The following is a 19,431-nucleotide window of genomic DNA, read 5'->3' as shown; positions in this document are numbered from 1 at the left end:
CCTGTTGGAACAAGGAGTATAAATAAACTTTCAGTTGGCAATTTGGCATAACTATCAAAAATTAAAACATGCATGCACCCACTGATCCACCAATTACATTTGAGAAATTTATTCCATGAAGTTTTGGATATAAATATAAAAATGTCCATTCACTGCAGTACTTTTATAAAGGTGGAAAAATCATATATGCTGATTAACATATGGGATGCCATTCAAAAAAAGGAGCTGGGCCCACATATACTGACGTGTGAAGAACTTCAAGATACTTTGTACAGTGAAAAAAGCAAGTTTCAGAATAACAGGCATAGTGAAAATATACTTATATCAGGAAAACTGTGCATGGGTGTGAGTGCATGGGTATATATAATTGCATAGAAAATGGTCTGAAACGATTCACACCAAGCAGATAGCAGAAGCTACCCTCTGGGGCAGGAGAATAGATCAATGTGTGTGGGTTGGGGTGAGTGAGAAAGGAAGGGCAGTTTAAAAGAGGCACTTTCACCTTCTACACTACATACATCTGTATTATTCATTTACATCATATATATATAAAACATTTGTTCTTTAAAGAAAGAAAATGCAATGTCAAATTTTAGCTAAATTCTAGAATCACAGAATATGCTGTAATAGAAAAAGAAGTAAAGACTGTTGATAGTCAAAAACATCCTTTGTAGATTTTAACCTCAAGGGAACAGAGAAATGTGGGCAGCATCAATCAGTAGTTAAAAATGAATATGACAGCGTTTTCACAAACAAGTGTCATTCAGAGAACTGAAAGATTGGAACTTCAAGACTATAAAAGATACTGAAATCAGAAACATCATTAGAAAGATGTTATCATTCCAAATGTCCCTTAGAAATTCAGTTTTAACAATGAATTCCATTACTTTGTACAAAAAGTATCCTGTGGTGTGGGTATGCTATTTTGATTTAAAAAACTGGCATGTACGAAGAGCCAAATGGTATGACGGGTTTACTCTCACCTGTACATTTTCTTCCGTAACCTGAATTTCTGCAGTGTAAACATAATCGATCAGCATCCTCAGAGTCCAGCCGTCTACCTCTTTTATTCGAACTCTCTTTGCTCGGCTCTCACTCATCTCACCTAAAACACAAAGGAGGAAAAGTGACACTACTGCAAGCCACTGCTGTGGAAATACCAATACCATTTTCTTGCCATTCACTATATTTTGTAGGCAACACAACCAGCCACTTTTTGCAGGCCTAAAACATTCCATTACCTCCCCTAGCAGCTTACCTAAGCAAATCATAAAATGTACTTCCGTTACCACATCAAAACAGTGAACATGCCACGTGCCCAGCTATAATACCCGTGGCATTATTAGGTTCAGTATCTGATGCTGTCCATGCTTTTTTTGGTCCATGCTTGTGGGCAGCTTGTTTTCCTTTTGGATTTCTACTCATGACTAGAAGAGTCACAATGTTACCCCTTTTGACTAATAGCAATGAGCACTTGCTAAAAAGGACCCACTTGGTTAGCAGCATTCATTCAATAAGCATGGCAGTGGCTGCCATGGGCATGAGTGGCCTGCACCGGACACAGAGGCTTTGTTCTCGGGGACAGCACGACCCTCATGCAGGAAACAATTAGGACACAAACTACAGAAGCTGCTGAGGGAATGCAAGACAAAAGAAAGATCACAAAAGGGCTAGTCAATGACATGGGTTTGTTACAGAGATCTTCTAGTCCAAGTTCTACTCCTCTTCGTCATCTGTGGTAACTTCATCCACAAACCTAAGTCACTTCCATACCAGCCTTTCTTACTAAAGCCAGATATTCTTCTATCTCACTGCCTGCCAGAAAGTGCTATAAGACCTTTCTCCTTTACTCACTGAACTAGTGAAACATTCAAGGATCATAAATAAGGTCCTCTCTTGTGGAAAGAAACAGGAAAGCAGAAAAGAGAAGGGAACTTAGGGAGAGAAAGCAGCAGGTTTAAGCTCATATGTGTGGACAACATAAAATGACCCAAGACATAGGGAAACATAAATTATCTAATGGTAGAGAAAGAAAACTTCAATTTAAAATGATGAAGGCAGTCTAAAAATTATGTTGAGTACTATGAGACACCTAGCACAAGGGTTTGGATCCATTGGGTTTCAAAGACAAAAGAAGCAGCATCAAAACCATTAATCCTTCACCTTAATCCAGTATCTGTTAGAAAAACAACATAACAGCCTCAGGATTTCTTGAAAGTTCATTTCTTTTTTAGCCATGGTACACTGTCAGCGACCATAAGCTATCAGAAAAGCCTACGGGAATCCATAATTACACAAAATTCCTTTGTAAACACAAACCCTGGGAGAAGAGAAATAATAATAGTGATGTACATTTAACTGCATGCTTCCCTGGAGATTATTTCTGACAAGATCTCAGAAAGAAGCTGTTCTCCTAAGAGCTAAAATATCTCAAAAGTATCCTGCCACCTCCCAGGGAGGGGTGCGGGGGGGACGGGGGGCATCCACCGGTGTTACAAGAGAAGGGAGATAGTTAATGAGAAAGAGGTATGTATGCCTATACAGCAGGAAGACAAGGGGACAAGGGACTGGGTTATGTGTCTGTTGCCTCAGCATGTTTTTTCCCCTCTAAAAAAAGGGAGGAAAAAGGAAAGGTTGAGAAATACAGAAATATTATATAAAGGCACATTCCTCTATCCTACTCTCTCGGATCTTGTAGACAGATAGGATTTGTATCATCTCAAAGTTCTTTTGTGTCTGAAGTGAAGACACTTTGGAATGTAGACTTGGACTTTGGACAAAGGCCACATCTAATTCACCTATAGGGCTCCGGTGATGTGTAAAGCCCTGCAGGGCCTGAGGCCACACAAGTATAAAGCCATGTACTTAGTTCTCAAGGAGTGAATTCAGCTCTCAGGACTTAGGCATGACCTAGCTTAGACAAAAACAAGTCTGACTTTAATTTACATATTTGTGTGAAAAATTAGTCCTTTGCCAAGCAGTTTTTAATATTCTAGTTTTTAAGGTATTGCTATAAGACATACTTTGCTAATTCTTATATTCCATATGAGTCTTTTTTAATATGAATTTTCTTTCCCCAGAAAACTGTATCTGCTTTCAACAAATTCAATCTCTATCATGTGTTGCTTTAAAAATGTTTTTAATCCTTATGTTTCATGTTAATCTACAAAAACAGTAACAAACAGCTTGCCACAGATTGCATTAATAGTTTACAAATTCCAGTAAATACTAAGAATTAAAACATATACCAAAGAGAGTTGTAGGGATGCCTCGGTGGCTCAGTCGGTTAAGCATCTGCCTTCAGCTCAGATCATGATCCCAGGGTCCCCCACATTGGGCTCCTTGCTCGGCAGGAAGCCTGCCTCTCCCTCTGCCTGCAGTTCCCCCTGCTTGTGCTCTCTCTCTCTCTCTCACACACAAATAAATAAATAAAATCTTTTTTAAAAAAATATTAAAAAAAATAAAAATAAAGAGAGTTGTAAAAGCTATTTAAATCTAATTCTAGTTGTTACACATTACCTGAGTTACTGCCCTTTGTTGTTTATAGAGGAAATCTTTAGGCACTATGGTTTTGTGAGATTTATTTTTGATAATGCCTTTTTAAAAAATATTCAATGATACTGTACAGAGTTTATTCATATCATTTTTAACTTCACAAAGTCTCTCTCCAGATTAGGGTGTTTTGCTTCTGTATCTTGATCATGTAGACCTGTGAAGCTCTATGAGGATATCCGCACAGATATCACCACTAAAATCCTGAGAAGCACTTTTGACTCTCCCCTCTTCCTTACCCACCCATCCCATCATTCACTAAAACCTTCAGAATGAACCTCAGAGAGATCTCAAATCGATGCCCCCTCTCCTCTCCATCCCTTCCGCCACTATGTCACCAGGGTCCTACTACATCTTGCCAACACCAGCACAGCAACCTCCTAATTCTTTCCTTGCCCCCGGGACGACTCCACAGATCTGACCATGGTAGTCAAAAGCCTCCAGCTGCTCCTAGTTCAGGCATGTGAGCTCCTTCCATATTCAGTCCCTGCTTCACTATCCAGCCTCCTCTCTCTCCTACTTCTAGCCTTAAAATATATCCAGAAGAATATTACGCAGCCATCAAAAAAAAAAAAAAAAAGAAAGAAATCTTGCCATTTGCAACAATGTGGATGGAACGAGAGGGTATTATCCTAAGCAAAATAAGTATCATATGATATCGCTGATATGAGAAATCTGAGAAACAAGACAGAGGATCATAGGGGAAGGGAGGGAAAAATGAAACAAGATGAAACCAGAGAGGGAGACAAACCATAAGAGACTCTTAATCTCAGGAAACAAACTGAGGGTTGCTGGAGTGCAGGTGGGTGGGAGGGATGGGGTAGCTGGGTGATGGAAGCTGGGGAGGGTGTGTGCAATGGTGAACGCTGTGAACTGTGTAAGACTGATGAATCACAGACCTGTACCCCTGAAACAAATAATACATTATATGTTAATAAAAAATATATATATCCAGAAGAAACTTCCTGTAGTTTTCCACATGCAGCGAATAACTTCTTGCTTTGATGCCTTTGTTGAGCTTTGTCCTCTTTGTCTCCCCATGCTCTCATTCCCCAGGCTAATCCCCATTCTTCAAGAGTCAGCTGGACCCTCTCCAGGTAGGCTTACCTATTGGTGGCCCAAAGCCAGGTTAGGCTCTCACCCTGGGTACACTTGGGTACCTCCTGCAAATCCACTCTGTCCTAATAATACTTAGTTCCCCCTACCTGGATCCTTGAGCTCCCTGAGGGCAAGATGTCTTTCTCATCTTATCTCCGTATCCCACAATGCCTGACCTATTATAGATACCCAATAAATTCTGGTTGGATAAATGAATGACTAGAAGAATAAAAAGTGATACACATGCCAATCTAAAATGTAGCCTCTTTACTCAACATAATTAACACTTGAATTAGTCTTGAATATGGGTTTCTAGCTATGAAGGATTTCAGTCAACATTCACTGAACATCCACTATACATTCCAGGCCAAGCTAAGTACCTCACTAGTGAACACTGCACCATCTCCAAATTGTAAAAGTTTACAGACATATTTGTGGATAGAAACATTTCCATCTAAAAGACCTCTAATCAAGGCTCCTGAAACCTAGCACAAACTGATGACTTTATTTATGCACTCTAAAGTTCTAAAAAGTGAACAGGTTAAGAGAGCAAACCCTAAGATCCATTTCAATGCAAAAATCCTATGATTCTAATTTCAATTATTGTTTAGCATATGAAAATATCTAAGAAAAACATAAAAGTATAATACAGAATCTTTTACTATGCTGAAATGCTAAAAAGTGAATGGCAAATTTATAACTACATGTAGTAAATAAATTTTATTCCATTACTCTTCAGGTTCATTTGTAATCTAATCATTATTGCCCCTTTGTTTGTCATTAGTCCTGGGTTACAAAGAAGCTACTGATACACAGGTATTTTCATTCTGGCAAGCTGACCCGGATGCCCCTGCCAGCCATTCTCTATGATGGTCATGGCACATAATTCCCCAATCCTACCACTAATCTGAGGCAAACGTTGTAGCCACATTCCCCTGCCAGTTTTGGTCTAGTTTGAGTAACTTCTGGAAAAGGTCTACTAGACCCTAAAAGGGAGAAAAAAAGAAAAAGCACGCCCTCCCTCTCCTTCCTTGAGATGTTGAGTCCACTCTGATAGGCATCTTCCATTCACAAGGGGAAGCAACCTTGGGATAACATTTTTACTGCAAACAGCAGGGCAGAGAAGGAAGCGGATCCCTGATGAAATTCTCAGGCTGCAGATCTGACCATGCCTGATGTCCAGCCTACCTCCCAGTTATGAGAGAACACACTTCCTTACTATTTAATAAACCAGTTTAAGTGGAGTTTCTGTCATGTGCAGACTAAGGCATCCTAACTTAGGCTCTTTATGCACAACACTCTATTTAATTTTCTTCACAGCAGTCAATGATATCAGAAATTATCTTTTCTTTGCATTTACTCTCTCACCTTTCCCCCTCTTCCAAGGAGAATCATGAGAGCAGGGACTTATCTGTCTTGTTCATCTCTAAAGTTCTCAAACCTAGGATAATGCCTAGCACACAGAAGATGCTCAATAAATATTCCTTGATGAAAGAAAGCATGAATCTTAGACAAATATAACCATGCAAACAACTTTTTAAAAATACCACTTCTTAATCGTACACATGATAATCCACCTTTTCATATTCTAACTTACTGAATCATGTTCAATATGACAAAAGAAATCATCAAAAAGCACAATACAAAGGAGTAAAAGTAAAAATTCAATATTTCCCACTAGATGTCATATGCTTTAGACTGTGGCACTAAATAAGCCTCAAATGTATCTGTAAGAGAAATAGCATTTTAAATGCCACATTTGTAACAAGTAATTTAAAAACACAAGAGCCCAATCTGATATATGCTTTCTCAAGTAACAGTTAAACCACCTGGCCTTGCTCTAAATAGGCCCATACTTCACAGAGTAAAAACCTGTGAATACATCACAGAATTACTTTTCACTTCCCTTCTCTACCCAAATACTTGGAATTACAATGAGTAACAGAATTCTTTTTTAGGTGATATAATTTGAATGAAAATTTCCCTACAATTTATGGGAGATTAAAAACAAGGGCCAAAAAAGGACATCTGCATATTTCCTAATAGGGGAGTCACAGGAAAACAAAAGAAGAGTAGGTAATGCCCTGTGCCATTGCAAACACTTCTGATTACCCACGAAGCAGGGGAAAATAAATATACATAATGTATGATGCAATGGAAGCATGCAAAGGTCTACTGGTTGGCCTCACCATATTTTTTATAATAAAATTTAACAGGGCTTCAGATCAAAAAAAAAACAGGAAAAGAAATAATGGAGTCATATTCTAGCAAAAAGTAAATAAATGTATGTACACTAAACCACCTAGACCAAATCTCCTTATGTTCCTTACCTAATCTCTGACAAATGATGTACTATTCAGTGGATTCAAAAGTAGAAAATGTACAAAGATCGCCAGAAAGGTGAACAGCATCTATTGCTGTCACTATCACTTCACCATAAGTCAAGCCTAGTAAGCATGTCCATTTTTTAATTGAATTATTTGGTTTTTTGGTGTTGAGTTCTATAAATTCTTTATATATTTTGGATTTACCAAAAACAAAACCAAAAAAATTAATTTGAAAAAATACATACAACTCCTGTTTATTGCAGCATTATTTACAATAGCCAAGACATGAAAGCAACCCAAATGGCCATCAATAGATGAATGGAAAAAAGAAGATTTGGTACATATATATGTGATAGAATACTACTCAGCTGTAAAAAAAAGAATGAGATCTTAGCATTTGAGCCACCATGGATGGACCTAGAAGGTATCATGCTAATGAAATAAGTCAGACAGAGAAAAATATATACCACATGATTTTACTTATATATGGAATCAAAAACACAAAACAAACAAACAAGCAGAAACAGACCCATAAATATAGAGAACAAACTTGTGGTTACCAGAGGGGAAAGGGTAGCAGGACGGGCAAAACAGGTGAATGGGAGTTGGGGACACAGGCTTCTAGTTAGTGAATGAGTAAGTTCTGGGGATGAAAGGTACAGCACAGGGAAAATAATCAGTGGTATTGTAATACTGTTGTATGGTGGTGGCTGGCAGCTAGTGTTGTGGTGAGCACAGCATAACATACAGGGATGCTGAATCACTCTGTTGTACACCTGAAACTAACATTGTATGTCTGCTATTCTTCAATTAAAATAGTCATAACCATAATTACGGCCAAAATTAATTACGTATTTTCTCTGTGCCAAGTAAGAAAACTGCTAAGAAATTCACATATATGATCTCATTTAATTTTTACAAAAATCCTAGGAAGTGGGTAATATGATCATCCCCTTTCTCCAGATGGGGAAACAGAAGCATAAATTGATGACATGAATTTCCCATAGTTTCCAATAAGGAAGTAGCAACAGCAGTGTCATGGGAGAGAATGCCACTTACAGGGGACAGCACTCTACAGGGAATTCCTAAACTAGGCCAACACATTCCAGCTAGAACCCTCCTCTCACAAGCCTAGAGACTCTGTTGAGAAAACTGTCCAGGAGAAATAAGTAAGATGTGAACCACGAGACTGAAATGAACCCTAGGACATAAAAATTTGACTAGTCTCACTTCATCAGAATTGACTTTTCAAACCAGCCTCAGCTAAAGAAAGGCACCCTCCCAACTTGGCTCACTGCCCCTCTGCTATCCTTCCTACATTCTTGATTATTTACCTCTGTTCAGGAACAGCAAGGCTGCAACAGACTAAATAGTGAGGGGCTCTAGACTCCTCTCTACTCCTAAACACTAAGCCCATCCTCTTCACATGGCCTTCTGCACTCATCTTCATCTGTGTGAGTCCTTTAAACCTATCAGGTTTCAGGACATGTCAGATCCCCTTCTCTCAGTGCTGCCCATCACAGCCCTTACCATCAGCATCACTGCTCTGGGCACCCAGATCTTCCACACACTACTGCATTATTTAAAGTGTGCATATCATTACGGGGTGGGAAGCACACTTACACTGGTCTGTATTCCTTGAAGTATCTAAGCAAAATGTTAAGCACAAGAAATACTTCATGATTTCTAAAGCATGAATAGCTTTGTATTTGTGCTTTTTAGTATAACCACATTTGTTTTTATAAGTATTTTGTTTGCCCTACCAATACTCTTAAGATTATAAGCTCACTGTTGGAACAGATAGTAACTTCATTTCTTTGTACAGTAATACGTTTAAATTTATTTTATTTTATTTTTTTTAAGAATGAGGTTAAGAGGGCACCTGGGTGGCTCAGTCAGTTACGTTTCTGACTTCAGCTCAGGTCATGATCTCTGGGTCCTGGGACTGAGCCCTGCATCAGGCTCCCACTCAGCAGGGAGTCTACTTCTCCCTCCCTCTCTCTCTGCCCCTCCCCCTGCTCATGCTCTCTCTCTCTCTCGCTCTCAAACAAATAAAATTTAAAAAAAAAAAAGAATGAGGTTAAGGACTTCAAGTGTTGCAGGCAAATTACTTTTTTCCGGAAGTACTGAAATCATTCTATATATTTTTTTACAGTTACCTAAGTGTCCACCCTATTTTTTTTATGTAACCAAGTCAAAGGACACTAAATAAACATCTCTTTATTCATGGTAAAGAATAAGTGAAGCATATGTGAAAATCATTTGAAAAAATGGAAACAGTAAAAGCACTTTTCTTTTGCCAAAATAATGAAGTGCCAAAAGTTGTTATAAATAGCAGGAAAGTAAACTGAGCCAATATATGTAAACATAAATATAAAGGGGGAAAATTGAGCATAAAATTGTGAGTATGTGAATGTACACATACACACAACATGATTACAAAAATGAAAAACAATGAGGAAGAGGAATTTGAAACAAAGCAAGAGCATTTACTTCCATTACGATACTGAATTTTGTAACAGTAAAATGTTAGTAAGAAAAGAAAGTATGGAGAGAAAAGCCCAGATCTGTATACATTTAAAAAACACCCATAACTAAGACATTTCATACCTGTAAACATGGCATGAAAGTAAGGACTACAGGCAGCCAGCACCACTCTATGAGCAGAGATTTCCATGTCTTCAGCCACGATTGTGACATCACACAGCAAATTTTGACTGTTTACAAAGCAGAGAGAGAAACAAAATTTTAATGATACCAATAATAAATGTATTGAACATCCTGTGCAAATATATTATAGTAAAAGCGCACTCTTCTGAAGTTGAGGCTAACTTTTAAAACTGCAATCCTGGGAGGCGCCTGGGTGGCTCAGATGGTTAAGCGTCTGCCTTCGGCTCAGGTCATGATCCCAGGGTCCTGGGATCGAGTCCCACATCGGGCTCCCTGCTAGGCGGGGAGCCTGCTTCTCCCTCTGCCTCTGCCTCTCTCTCTCTCTGACTTTCATGAATAAATAAATAAAACATTTAAGAAAAAAAAAAACACTGCAATCCTGGGGCGCCTGGGTGGCTCAGTCGTTAAGCGTCTGCCTTCGGCTCAGGTCATGATCCCAGGGTCCTGGGATCAAGCCCCGCATTGGGCTCCCTGCTCGGTGGGAAGCCTACTTCTCCCTCTCCCACTCCCCTGCTTGTGTTCCCTCTCTCGCTGTATCTCTCTCTGCCAAATAAATAAATAAAATCTTTAAAAAAATAAAATAAAACTGCGATCCTTTGGGGCACCTGGGTAGCACAGTGAGTTAAGCAGCTGACTCTTGGTTTCAACTCAGGTCCTGATCTCAGGGTCCTGGGATCGATCCCCCACCTTTGGGCTCTGGCTCACACAGAGTCTGCTTCAGATTCTCTCTCCCTCTCCCTCTGCCCCTCCCGCTCATGCGTGCGCGCTCTCTCTCTAAAATAAATAAATAAAGCTTTTTAAAAAATAAATAAAACTGCGATCCTTTAAAACAGAATTCCTAAACATGAAGCACACAGAAAACAGTCATGACAAAAGCCCGACATGCATTGGGCCCTCACTCAGAATCTTGCCTTTGTTTAACAGACAAATCTTTCCCAATTTGATTACTGATTTCTCAACCTAAAGTAAATTACTAGAAGCAAACCATCAGTGGATTGTAAAAGGGGAGGTTGTTTGAATTAAGAACAACATCAGCAGAAGTGGCAGATGGCAGTTTGACATTAAGATGAAGACAAAATAAAACATATGTAGAAAACCAAATTGGGTCAAAGTACCAAAAAAAAAAAGATACTTAAAATGATGCTGGTCATCAAGCAAAGGTAAAATTATATTCAATTACACCTGCTATTTAAAAGGCATATAAGACACTTGAAGCTTAACTTAATCAGAACATTTTACCAGTGAAAACTATCTCATTCCTCAAGGCTAAAAAACATTACCATATACAAAATTAAAAAGCATTTTGTTACCTTAAAACAAACCATTATTCAGCAAACATAATTATACCTCCAATTCTGAAATATCCATTTTAAGTCATTCAAAACCATGTGGTGAACACTTCTTACATTCTACACAAGCTGCTAGATGAGACTCTCCAGCTAAGTAAGAATGTCACAGAATATCTTTTTGGCAAAAAGTGGTGCTGACGCTTCTTCCAGAACAAGCAAGAGGGCTCCAACTCTAAAACCCACCTTACCAGTCGTCATGTCATTAATAACTGAAACAGGTGTGGTGAACCCAAAAGTCCTTTCCACACCTCAAATACCCAAGCACTGAATTTACATGTATAGCACACATAGGTCACACTTGGCCCCCTCCTCCACTATTGTATTTCCTACAAGGATGGCCTGTCTGCTTCTGTAATTTTCTAGGAGCTCACAAGCAACATTTTCACATGAGCTTCACCAAGTCCTTGACGTTTTCCACTTTTCCGCACTGCTTACAAACTTGTTTCTGTGGAGATCATACCAAAAGTTTTCGGAGACCCTACTGGCATCTACTTTCCCTCCGGTCCAAGAGAAACTAAGAAAAAGGAGTCCCACGGCACTGGTGATAAGTGTGTTCCAGGCCTCACTGCTGATGAGCCTGCTATGCCCTTTAGACTGAAGTATGGCTCATGGGCGTCACTATAATGGCTCACGATGCTGTATGAGACATCAGGCAGGTCGCACATTAGAGTCATCAAAGGTGGCCTCAGGTCACCCATTTGCGAGTCCTCCACTGTGGAAAACTGACAAAGTCTACTGTCTGCTCGGAGAATATAAAACGACTCTGCAAGTCTGTGACTTCCATGGGTTCACAAGTAACCAGGGTGGGAAAAGTCAGTGGTGTTTTCAGGAGAATACTATGCAAGAGCTATACCTGCATGTATTATCTCATTCTGACCTCACCACAATCCTTAGGAGGTAGGTATTATTATGATTTTTACTCCCAAAATGTACAGCTGGGGAAGTCAAGGTTAAAGATGAACAACCAGCCGTAAGTCCCCACTAGGGGCAATGCCAGGATTCAAACCCATGGAGTCTGGCTCCAAAGCCTTTTAACCACTACACAAAACCACCTAAAGCCATGTGGTTTCAAACTTGGTAAAGCTTGAATAAAACGGGAAATAAAATGTATAAATCAAATAATACCAATTTATTAGTTGACATACTATATACTAGAAACAATTTTTAAAGTTCTATATATAATTTATAAAAGGCCTAATTTTAGTGGGTTTTTAGCACTACCTCTCCAAGAATATTTAGAAAAATCAAATTCAACAAAGCATTGCAAGGTCATCTCTGCCCTTAAGTTGTCTAGCAGAAAGGACTGACGATGCCAAGATTATAGGATAAAGTGGAAAACATCATTGTAAAGGTGCTATGGGAGGAACTAAATCAGATGAGCGGTCAGAAGAGTCTTCTTCAGCTACTGACCTTAAGCTGAGTTCTAAAAACAAGTAAGCATTAGCAGGATGGAGAAGGAGCAAGAGAACTTCTAACAGAGAGAACAGTGTGTGCTATGGAGACCTGAAGCAGCACAGCACCATGGGGAACCCCAGAAGAAGAAAAGCAGAGAGAGAGAAGGGAGAGCGAAAAGCAGGAGACGGGGGCGCCTGGGTGGTTCAGTCGTTGAGCGTCTGCCTTTGGCTCAGGTCATGATCCCAGGATCCTGGGATCAAGCCCCGCATCGGGGTCCCTCCCCCCCGCTTGTGTTCCCTCTCTCACTGTGTCTCTCTCTTTCAAATAAATAAAATCTTTAAAAAAAAAAAAAGAAAAGAAAAGCAGGAGACGGAGGGGTCAAGGTCAGCAGAGTTGCACACAGCCTCTCAAGAATGGGGCCATCCAGGTGTTCCTATAATGACCAGGGCATCTGGACACAACTCAAACATGAGTCAAATACATCTTTACGCCTATTTTCCTTCTGTCAGTAGTAATCCTTCTTAGTGCTCTAATTTCAAGATGGAACTTAAGTGGAATTACACTTGAACACCCCCAAATCACATAATTAATTACATTTAGCTTCAATTACAATTACTCATTGATCGAAACCATCTAGCATAACACCTGCTGGTTGTCACATAATTAGCTTGGCCTTCCCAGCTTATTAGCGGATGTTAGTTAACTAGTAAGGTAAAAACACTGTCAAATTAGCATGCAGCCACACCCTGCATTGGGTCACACAGAATCTAAGGGTCACATTCTAAAACAATAACATATTTAGTTCTAGTGTTTCATTTTTTTTCTTTTTGTCTCCAGCAAAATCATATTTTAAAACAGCACTCAAAGATAAGAGAGATCTGACCAAACTTCTTCTTTCAGCCAGTGTCTGTCTGAGTCTCACCCTTACCTCTTTCCAAATGTGCACGTTCATAAGCAGCAGAAAAACTTTTGGGTGAGGAGGAGTGAGCTACAAATGAAAAGTCTGGCAATAAAAAAAAAAAGAGCAACTAGTTTAGCAGCCTAGATGGTAAGTCTCTGAGTTTATATTCCTATTACTTGAAATCTAATGAGAGCACAAACTGTAGAAGGAAAAGTCTTCCAGAATAACAAGACAAATAAACCCAACATCTAGGTTTTAGCAAAATTTGCATTTATTCATTCATTCATCAAATACCCAGAGTGGCTACTGTGCGCCAAGCAGAAAGGACTGACAATGCCAAGATTATAGGATAAAGTGGAAAACATCATTGTAAAGGTGCTATGGGAGGAACTAAATCAGACGAGCGGTCAGAAGAGTCTTCTTCAGCTACTGACCTTAAGCTGAGTTCTTGTGCGCCAAGCACTATGTTCATTTACTGTGTGTGCTGCCGAAGCAAGCATGCACTATGCTCATTTACAATAGCAAGATAATGTCCATGAACGGCAAGGAGTTTACAGTCTAATGGGAGAAACAGACAAGCTAACAGGTAATTATAAAAATCAAACCTATAACTTTTAAGATGGGGCAGGTATGAGGTGTTTAGGAACACACAAGTGAGGCCAAGCCCAACCTTAAGGAGGTTTGCAAAGGAAGCTGACTCTAAGCTCAAATGTGGAGAAGAGCAATTATACAGGCCTTATGTAAAACTGAAATTGCCCAGAAAAATGAAAGGCACTCCATCTCCTAAATGAAACAACATCATGCAAATTGATCCTTCTCAGGAAAGATACTGTTTTGAAAATTAATGAAACATGCCCGAACATACCAAGACATCCTTTAGTTTTCTGATATAAAGTGACCAATTCCCAAGACTGGAAAAACCTATCACTGCTGTGTATCTATCTTCTCAAAGTAAAATAGGCCATCTGGCTCTGAGGTCAAAAATAATTGGCAGTCACCTAAAACAAGAATTTACTTTCTACTGGAAGTGGGGGTGGTGAGGCGATCACATGGCATCTGTCCATCTGTCTCCCTCGGGTGCCAGGAAAACCTGGAGGCACTCCTGCCACATGGAGTGGAATCAGAGGAACAGCCGAAGCACCAGGCTGGTGAGATGAGCTGTCAGCCAGAGTCCATGGGCGAACCACAAACTATAGCCCAGGAATGTGCCCAAAGTCATCTCTGGAACAGCATCAGGTGTTAGAATAAAAGAAACAATAGCAAGACATAAAACGAAATCAGACAAGGGGTCAGAAATCAAGGCAAGAAGGAAAGGAGCCAAGGAAATTAAAAACTGGCCAGGAACCAGAGGGTGAGCCAGACACAGAGATGCTGTTCCGGACATGGCTGCATCATGGAGTACTGTCCTCGGCACGAAGGAAGGTGGGGTGGGGAGATGAGCTGGTTTAAAGGTGAAAGGCTTCCCGACTGCTGACTTAAGTCATATTTAACCAAACCTCCTGTAACTGACAACTTCATTCAACAGACAAGGGAGATACAATCTGGCTGTAATGTCAATAATCTCAAAGAGCAACAGAACTCCATGACAAGTGTCACCACTGTCTTCCTTCTTCTTCTTCTTAAAACCATGATGGTTTGATTTTGATATGAATTTGAATTTCTGTTGGCAGGTAAGCACAGGGAAAAACCTAGATGTTGGGTTTAGTAAGATTCACCATCATAGTAAAAGTCCTGAAAAATAGCACAGCCCCCTCAACAGATTTGTACCTGCGGAGATTTTCAAATAGGAAGCAGGAAGTGGTGACATTCAATTTGGAAAGTTAGGGAAAACTACTAGTCAGTGACTTAGAAACTGCCTGAAACTACTAAAGGGTCCCAGAATAGAGAATATTATTCTTTTCAAATAGAATCGAGACAGCACAATGACGTGAAAAATGACAAAACAGAGCCACAGGAAGACATGGGGGAAAGCATGTCATCGAATACCTCAGAGAAGGGAAGGTAAGATCTTCAGATCTGACGACTGCAAGAACACTTGGCCACAGTTGAGAGGAGAAGATGGAAAGAATAATTAGAAATAAAGTGAAAGAAGATATTAGGGACGGAGGAAAGCTGGTGGGGAGAGGGAGAATAGAGAAATGAGGAAGGTGAGGGATTTCGGGGGAAAAGTAATACAGTGATGAGTTTCTGAACATGCAGATGAAAAGCCTATGTGGTAGAAAATGTAGGATGTATACAAAGGAAACTTCCTCATTAAAAGGTTTTTTTTAAAATTGGTGAAATAAATCATGAGTACTCTTAGCTATAATAATTTAAAGAAAAAAGCCAGAGTAAGATCTTCTGATTTTCTGATTTAAGACGGCCTAGTGAAAGCGAGCTTTGAAACAGAACACTCTCTCATATGTGGTAGGTATTCAACAACATGGAGAAAGGGAAAAGAAACAAACTGGGTCAGTAAACTACTTCACTACTATCCATTATTCATATTCTTTGAAATGTTAAATGATTCTATCCATGCTCAATAAACACCACTTAAAAAGAGATCAATCACATGTGCTTAAGAAACTCTGCAGATTACCAGTTAGTTGAGACTAGAAGTTTCAAACTATATCTTAAACTTTCTAAATAAACAAGTCTATTTGATTTGGGGGCTCTTCCCAACTGCTCTATCTTTCAAGGAATGTTTTATATTCTACTCTAGTACAACATGAAAACAAAAGAACTTCACAATGTCTTACCATAGAAAAAAATACAGGTATTAGAGCAATACAAAAAATTCACATATGTAATTTCCTAAAATCTCTTTTAAAACAGTAATAAAGCTATGAAGAGAAAGACAGACTCACTTAATTTTTTTCTTTAATTCACTTGCCATTTAAGCAACAGAATACAAATAACTAAAGAGCCACAACTCATAGTTTTCAAAGATGCACAACAGATAATTTAACCCTACTAGTGACCTGGATCCACAATGTCTAAAAGTCCTGGAGGAAAAATACAATAAGCACTCCTTTAAGAGAGAGCTTCAGGCTTTTTTGTTTAAATTATCTTTCAAAACGTAAGAACTGCTATTATAACTGAACCAATAAATATTTATGACTTATATGTGATGTATAGGGGAGCATTTGAATTGCTTCATATGATTTATCCTTACTTAAAACTTTCAACTCCTAAATACAACTTAAGTATCAAAATAATCTTCCTTCTAAAGAAGTAACAGGTTGGCCCCAACTAATAGTCATTGAAATTTTTAAAGCTCAAATACAGTCTTATCCCATGACCTACAAAACTGAAGCTTTTCTGTTTAAAATTTATTGTGAAGGCAAAATGCTACCTCTTGACAATTCCTTTTTTTGGTCATCTCAAAAAGCCCACAACATAATGTTCTCAATAAAACATGTCTGAGATTTAGTCTGCTTGTCTCCTCCACAGACCCAATACAGTGTGTTGCACATAATAAGCCCTCTGTAAAGATCTATTGATTTGATTTTGAAAATGTTAGTGTTCTGAAAAACTCCTACCCCCACCAATTCATGCTAGGGAAATTGAAAGAGCTGCATTTCCTGCCAGAGATGTGTTGCTAAAAAGACCTGTCCTTACACCACACTGCCAGGTTGTTCCTCCAACATCATTAATCTTACAATGCTGCTCCCCTTTTCAAAAACTTTCCCTGATTCCCACTGCCCACAGGATTAAGTCCAAATTCATCCCGCTATTTAAGCCTGCACAATTCTGTCCTTCTCCCGCTTCCTAGCCTTGTCTGCACTGACTCCCCAGCATGAACTCTTGATTCGCTTTATCCAACAAGTTCTGTTTATCCGCTCCCTCGCTCATGCAATTATCCAGGCCAGGAACTGCCTTTCCTCTCCTGTCCTTTGTATGAATCCTACTGCTCGCCATCAGGCCCAGCAGAAACCACTTCTGTGGGCCGCTGTAGATTTCTCCTGTGAAAATCCTCTTCGGCCCACGATCTTCCACCACCTCATCCTCTTCTCTGGACATCTCCTGCAGCAATCCAGACGCTCGCTGGGAATGGGCCAAGTCTGATACTGTTTCTGGCTCCCACACAGCCTCTTGGGCAGGCAAGCTGATTTCAAAGGAGAACCAGCTGCTTACAAATACTTGTTGAATACACTGTTTAGAAGTGACTGCAGGGTTTTTAAACCAAGTAATTTTAAGTTATTCAAGCTCATATTGGGCTGGGACATGGAGCTATACCTGGGCCTCCTGTCTAAAAAAGAAAACAAAACCAAAAATCAATCACTTCCATCAGCCAAAGGTTCATAAACACAGTCCCTACCGTCCGGTTGTTACTGTACCAGGTAGAGGTGAGGGCACAAGAGCAGAGTGGTAAGAACAAGGAAGATCTCCCTTCCCAGAAGTCAGGAAACCCACTCTCAGCTACCCCTTCCTGGCAGCAGGAAGCTGATGCAATGGCAGGAAATAAGATTTCCAGCTGTAAGGAGTAGGCCTCTTCAGAGATTTTTTTTTTTTTAATTACTCAGTGGGCCATAAGGAGTAAGAGAGAGTGAATGACATTAAAAACAAACCAAAAAAAGGGTTCTGATGAACCCCAAAGAGAGTCTATTTTTTAAAACACTACCTGCTAGTGACTTTATTAAAACAATCACACGGTCATAGAGCTGGCAGCCAAAACCCTCCCACTATTCAAAGGTCATTCTTTGTCCTGAAAATCAGCATCAACTACCAGCCTGGTGACACATTAGCTCCTGAAATGGTGTGACACAAAGAACGAGGTACTATTTCACAGCCATACAGCTCACACCCAAAATGGGACAAATAGGTACATGAAGGCTAGCGCTAAATAATCCCAGGACGAGGTGCAGGCAAGCAGGAAAAAAAATCTCACAGGCTCAGAGAATGTCCAAGCAACAACAAACCTTACATTCCATCCTGTCCAGTCCCCTCATTTCATAGCTAAGCCTCAAAGCCGTAAAACAGCTGCCCCAAGGCCAAAGAGTTTGTCCCCAAACCTGGGTCATCCACTTCAGGGGCAGGTGTCACCTGCCCTGACGTGCAGTGAGTTATGCCTGGGTCACCAGGGAGCTACTCACACCAGTGGAAGGGCCATAGCTACTGCACCCCACAGGTGGGGTGGGGGGGGAGATATGAACAGACCTAGAAAAAGTCGGTCTTTCTAGACTTTTCAAAGAAAAAGAAGAGCCATTAAAAATCTTAGTCTTAAGATGACCAGCCTGTTTTTCTTACTTTTCTTGCAGGTCTATTTAGTAACCACTGCAGTTTACCTTCTCATAACGACTGTTAAAATGGAATTAAAAAACTAAAACAGCACAGCCAGACCTGCTAGATTATCCCACCTATATATCTGCCCAAAGACTAAAATGAAAACACACTTATTAAAAATGCTGTCATTACACTATGTGTTAACTAGAATTTAAATAAAAATTTGGGAAAAAATAATTAGTAAAAATAAAAATAAAAAATAGGGACGCCTGGGTGGCATAGTCAGTTAAGCATCAGACTCTTGATTTTGGCTCAGGTCGTGATCTCAGGGTCCTGGGACGGGCCTGTGTCTGTCTCTGCGCTCAGCGGGGAGTCTGCTTGTCCTTCTTCCTCCCACTCTACTGCTCCCCACTCCCACTTGCGCATGTGCGTGCATGCACACTTTCTCTCTCAAATAAACAAAATCTTTAAAAATAAATAAACAGGGTGCCTGGGTGGCTCAGTTGGTTAAGCGACTGCCTTCGGCTCAGGTCATGATCCTGGAGTCCCGGGATCGAGTCCCGCATCGGGCTACCTGCTCAGCAGGGAGTCTGCTTCTCCCTCTCCCGCTCCCCCCTCTTGTGCTCTTTCTCTCTCTCACTCTCCCTCTCAAATAAATAAATAAAATCTTTAAAAAAAAAATAAAAAAAATAAAAAAAAAAAATAAAAATAAATAAAAATGCTATCAGAGCAGGACCAGGAAGCAAGTCAAATATGTAAAAGTCAATTTAACTTTTTTGTCTCTCTCCAATCCACTTTCCACCTGGCAGCAAATACGTTCTTTTCAAGATGAAAATCTGATCATGTCACAACCCTGCCTGCTTAAAACTCTCCAATGGCTTCCTCCCATGTCGACTCCTGATAAAGACCAAAATGTATAAAGACCATAAGTATA

The 19,431-nt window shown here is 39.8% G+C and overlaps 1 protein-coding gene across 1 annotated transcript in view; it reads right to left on the bottom strand.

Moving 5' to 3' along the window:
• KLHL2 (kelch like family member 2) overlaps window positions 1–19,431 on the bottom strand; it is a 101,842-nt gene that overhangs the window by 67,897 nt on the left and 14,514 nt on the right. The window contains exons 3-4 of the mRNA XM_036112121.2: window positions 9,588–9,694; window positions 984–1,105 (exon numbers count right to left, since the gene is read on the bottom strand). Coding sequence (XP_035968014.1) covers window positions 984–1,105; window positions 9,588–9,694 — 229 coding nt within the window. The remainder of the gene's footprint in view (window positions 1–983; window positions 1,106–9,587; window positions 9,695–19,431) is intronic.

The sequence above is a fragment of the Halichoerus grypus genome, chromosome 3, assembly GCF_964656455.1.
Source record: "Halichoerus grypus chromosome 3, mHalGry1.hap1.1, whole genome shotgun sequence".
Lineage (NCBI taxonomy): Eukaryota > Metazoa > Chordata > Mammalia > Carnivora > Phocidae > Halichoerus > Halichoerus grypus.
The sequence above is the reverse complement of the archived record's forward strand: the minus strand, read 5'-3'. Positions and strand labels throughout refer to the sequence as shown.